The sequence below is a fragment of the Manihot esculenta genome, chromosome 17, assembly GCF_001659605.2.
Source record: "Manihot esculenta cultivar AM560-2 chromosome 17, M.esculenta_v8, whole genome shotgun sequence".
In the NCBI taxonomy this organism is placed as follows: Eukaryota; Viridiplantae; Streptophyta; class Magnoliopsida; order Malpighiales; family Euphorbiaceae; genus Manihot; species Manihot esculenta.
In genome coordinates this window covers 30,849,359-30,853,930 of record NC_035177.2, presented here as the reverse complement: position 1 = coordinate 30,853,930, position 4,572 = coordinate 30,849,359, and the positions used below count along the sequence as shown (strand labels likewise).

At 36.9% G+C, this 4,572-nt stretch overlaps 1 protein-coding gene across 2 annotated transcripts; it reads right to left on the bottom strand.

The window, feature by feature from the left end:
* Positions 1-2,463: 2,463 nt before the first annotated feature.
* On the bottom strand, positions 2,464-4,361 carry LOC110604733 (glycine-rich RNA-binding protein). Of its 2 annotated transcripts, XM_043952582.1 has the most exons (3): positions 4,186-4,361; positions 3,558-3,932; positions 2,464-2,925 (listed from the first exon to the last, which is right to left on the bottom strand). In XM_043952582.1, the coding sequence occupies exons 1-2, from the start codon at positions 4,297-4,299 to the stop codon at positions 3,561-3,563; spliced, it is 486 nt and encodes a 161-aa protein (XP_043808517.1). In that variant the 5' UTR covers positions 4,300-4,361; the 3' UTR covers positions 2,464-2,925; positions 3,558-3,560. The 2 variants fall into 2 exon arrangements, with proteins under 2 accessions (XP_043808517.1, XP_021598707.1); XM_021743015.1 differs by lacking the exon at positions 2,464-2,925 and having other exon boundaries at positions 3,375-3,932.
* Between the last annotated feature and the right edge of the window lie 211 nt (positions 4,362-4,572).

Genomic DNA, 4,572 nt, shown 5'->3' with positions numbered 1-4,572 from the left:
AGAAGTACTGGTGATGATCCTCTTATTGTTAAGATTTTGAAGAATGCACACAAATGCTATAGGGTTTTTAAAAATTGCAAGGTTAATTCAGTATACTTGCTGACTATTTCAAAAAGAGGATCTACAGAAGACTTGATATAAGAATGAGAGAGTTAAAACACTTTGCAAAAAAAGTTAAGGGTTAATGGGACTATATCAATAGGTAAGAGAGCAAAAAAAAAACTTCTGTTAAAGAGAAATGAATGGTATTCATAAGACCGAGTATTCTATCATATGCAGCATAAATTGAAAGATGTAACCCAACCCAAAATCTGTTTATAGAGTGGAATTGAAAAAAACAGTTTAAGAAATGGTAGAAATCTATTTCACTGTATGTTTGTAAAACAAAATTTGGAAGCTCGATGCGCCTCCGAAGGTTGTTAACTTTTTGTGATGTTCGTGTTTGAATATTTTGCCAACCAAAGACATGCTTAGCCATCATATTGCCAATATCGATACAACATGTTTCAGGTGTAGGAGAGAGAAGTCGGTAATTCATCTTTTTCAAGACAATGTTGCAGAGATGAAATCAATAGCTTATGGGTTGATTTTGGCTCTTGATTCGTGCTTTCGGGATACTATTGTAGAGTCTGATTATCAGTACGTCGTTTCGTTGCTACAGTGAGCTTGGAGTTATCCTGGATTGCTTAACATGGGCAAGAAGCTTTAGAAGCTGTGAATGGTCCTTCACTCGTAGAGATAACAATACTGTTGTACATCCTTTTGCACGGCTTGCTTAGTCGCATGATAAGAAGAGGTTATTTGGTTAGAAGAGGTCCCTCTATTTTCTCTCTTGTACTTAAAGAGATTCTAATTCTATTTAATGAAATTTCATTTACTGTCAAAAACATATTGGAAAATGAAAAAATATTAAAGAGAATAAATACTGAGAAAACCAAAGAATTGATTGCTTCACATCACTAAATTATAAGAAATTCTTAAAAGCAAAATATGTGAAATGACTATCGTATCCACCAAACTTTTTTTTTTTTGAAACGGGTATCCACCAAACTTTAAAAGTAGTAGTTAGAAAAAAAAGTATTTAATTATTTTTAATTTGATAATGCAATTTTTTTTTCATTTCCCATCAATTATTTGGAAAAGTATATCTTACATTAAGTATGATGAATTTAAAAATATAATTTCTCCTCTTCTTTACTTTTGTACTTAATGTCTAAATAAAAGGGGGAAAAAAAAAACAAATGATTTCACTGATCTGCGAGATTCTCCATTAAAAGCGATTGCTCCAAATACAACGAAATTTGCCGTGCAAAAATCGACAAGGACATAAGAGATATGAATAAACACAAAAAATCAGATATGGCAATATACAATTTGGAAAAACCAAGATCCAATTGAACATCAGAAGGCAGAGATTGATCGGAGGAATGCAACTTCCCTTTTTGCTTCATAATTCGAAGGTGAGAGCTTGCCAATACTGTCTTAACTTTCAGATTAAGAAGAATAGCCGTCCTAATCTTTGCTCTATTCGGTTTTGATGAATGAATGAACAGAGTGAGAGACCAAGGCATCAGTATGTGAATGATTTATGATTTGTTTGGTTAGAGGGAAACAAACTTTTCAAATTTCTCTTATTTGAACATAAATTAAAGGGAAAAAAGAAAAGGAAAGAGCAAAAATAGCAACAGATTCAAACTTTTCTTTGGCTTCTTGCATAATAGGGTCTTAACTAATGTAGAGAGAGCCTGTTGCTTTTTTTGTACACGCACGAATTGTGAAATATGTAAGTGAGAAAATTTATCATGTGTTGAGAGTATCCGAAAGCTAAGTTTGTTTGGAGTAAGCAGGTATAGAATGCTATAAGAAATGAGTGCTTCAGAGAGTATCTCTATTTTGGTCTTGGTTTATTTTTAATTGAAGAGTTTGTTAACCTGAAGGATTAGCCTTCCCTGGTCTCTCTATTTTGGTCTTGGTTTATTTTTAATTAAAGAGTTGTTAACCTGAAGGGATTCGTGTTATTTCTAATGGAACAAACGTACATTATTACTGATGGAACAAGCCCACATCAATTATTTGGCATTTTAGTAAGACCTTATGTCCGTAATTAAAGGGTTAAAAGTCCAGCATAACTCTAAATAGTCTAATCCCCCAATTAGAGTGATTAAACTCAATACGGATGAATAATAATGCTTTTGATGGAGGTATATGACGGAGCTGAAAGATATGGTCCAATCCCTCAGTTGGAAGGATTAAACTCATGGTTGGATTCAAAAGAGTAGTTGTGGAGAATGATAATGTGAAAGCGGTTAACATGCTAAATGAATTGACTTGGTGCATGATTGCTACATCAGGCATAATACAAGCTATAAAAGCTATTCATGGATTGATCGAGCAAAGATTAGTTTAGCTTAGGTTCATTTATGAATATCTCGTTCTCATTAATTAGCTTAGTATCACCAAAAATAAAAGGAAAAAACACTAGCATTTCCCAGTTTATTACAAATTTCTCCCAATTTGGTGGCAAAAGGAAAGGGAGGGAAATAGGTATGCAACGCTTATATATCTTCTCTACAAGAAATTTGATTTCTACTCTAAACTACTCCTTTATCCAAGATAAATCAAAATTCTTTTCTTCTCTAATTCTTTAATCTCTCTATTATTTAATTTCTCTATTTCTCTTGCAGGATCCAAACACAAGGTTATGGTTTGGGGTATCCGGAATGCAGTAGTTCAGATTTTTTTTTTTCCGATGGAAATATCAGAGCATCGTTAAGGACTTCCAAGGGTACTCACAGTGAAGACTTTCCTCCTCTCCATTACACTTCATTTCGGCTCAACGGTGGCTCAGTGGCAGCGCATCCTTGCACATTTTCCCTTATCGAGTCTCCCCTTACCCCAGACAGGTCGACGGCCCCTCATCCCAGTCTGAAATTTTGAAAATCGAAGGCATCCAGTATAGAATGCTTGTATCAAGAAAAATATGCTAATAGATAAGAAACTTACACGCACAATGGTTCTGAATTTGAATCACAAAGGTACAATATTATATGAAAATTACAATCTCACCCGCCATTTTTTCTTTTTCATTTTCTACACTATTTACCTCTTCTCGAGGAGAAAATTATTTATATTTCCTACTGCTAGTCAAATAGTTATTAGACAAAAACTGGGAAGGTCGGTCTGTTCTTTCGTTGATTTATTTCTAGCAGAAGATTTTCTCTGGCTTAGAGAATCATGCCTCCCAAATAAATCAAGTAAATACCCCCAAAACGTTAGTTGGCCACTACTGAGGGTTTAAGAACAGATAGCTACTTCTCTTACAAATAATCCAAAGAACGAAAAACAAAATTATCAACCCATCAAGAATAACGAAGAAACAGCAGAGAAACACAAAGATATGATACTAAACTAAAATTTTCTGGAACAAGGGCTTTGGCATACATAGATAGCGATCAAAAATGAAAGATCCATATGAATAACGCACAACCTAACAGAGCACCCTAACGATAAACCAACTCACACCCAAACCCAACATAGATTTAAATCATAAAACCTACATCCTAATTTCTCCAGTTCCCTTCAGAAGCTCCTCCACCCCTGGAGTACCGAGAACCCCCATCTCCATATCCACGGTCACGGCCTCCACCGTACCCACCACCGCCACCATATCCACCACCGCCACGGTTGTAGCCCCCTCCATAACCACCTTCACGTCGTCCTCCACCACCATAACCGCCGCCGCCGCCGCCACGGCTGTAACCCCCATTTCCTCCGCCTCCGCTTCCGCGAGACTGGGCTTCATTCACAGTAATATTACGGCCGTCAAGATTCTGACCGTTCATTCCTTCAATAGCATCCCTCATAGATTTCTCGTTGCTGAATGTCACAAATCCAAAACCACGAGATCTACCGGTCTCCCGATCATTGATAATCTAAACAAAGAATCAAGAAAAACAATCAGATCTAAGCACAAACGGAGAAATACAAATCAACTGAAGTATAAAAACAATAAAGAAATATTCGATCGATCTTCGCCCACAGGATGAAGAACGTACCGGTTTTCGTTTAGTAACATAAAAGAACAGTAACAGAGAGAATATAGTAACACAAACAGATCACAGATCTTGGATCGACAAAGCCAAACGGGGTCGGTCAGATCCAATCTATGCGACAACGCAAACCGACCTTCGATTCAAGGACGTCACCGAAGGTACTGAAGGCCTCCTGGAGGGCGTGGTCGGTTGTGGCCCAAGCGAGGCCGCCGACGAAGCACCGGTACTCGATATCTGCAGATGCCATCTCTGAAAAATAAGAGAGAACACAAGCCAAGAGAGGAGATTGTGAGAAACAAAGCAAGGCTAAACCATGGTTTTATAGAGGGAGGAAATTAACTATGGTTAATTGAATGTGAAGGATGTTTGGTTACAGCGATAAACTTAACCTGGTTTTTGGTTCAAAAGATGTGATTATTCAGAACAGGGATTAGGGGAATAGCGAAAGGTGCCGCGAGTATATTCGAATAAAATCCGAAGGCAAGTGGTCAGTAATTGTGGAATGGTAAACCATGGTTAA

What these genes read in the sequence shown, in the direction of transcription:
- LOC110604733 (XM_043952582.1), bottom strand. Translation starts at nt 4,299, where the DNA reads ATGGCATCTGCAGATATCGAGTACCGGTGCTTCGTCGGCGGCCTCGCT. An exon ending in GTGACGTCCTTGAATCGAAG is followed by an intron (nt 3,933 to 4,185) that starts GTCGGTTTGCGT and finishes TTCTTTGTTTAG; the next exon opens with ATTATCAATGATCGGGAGAC.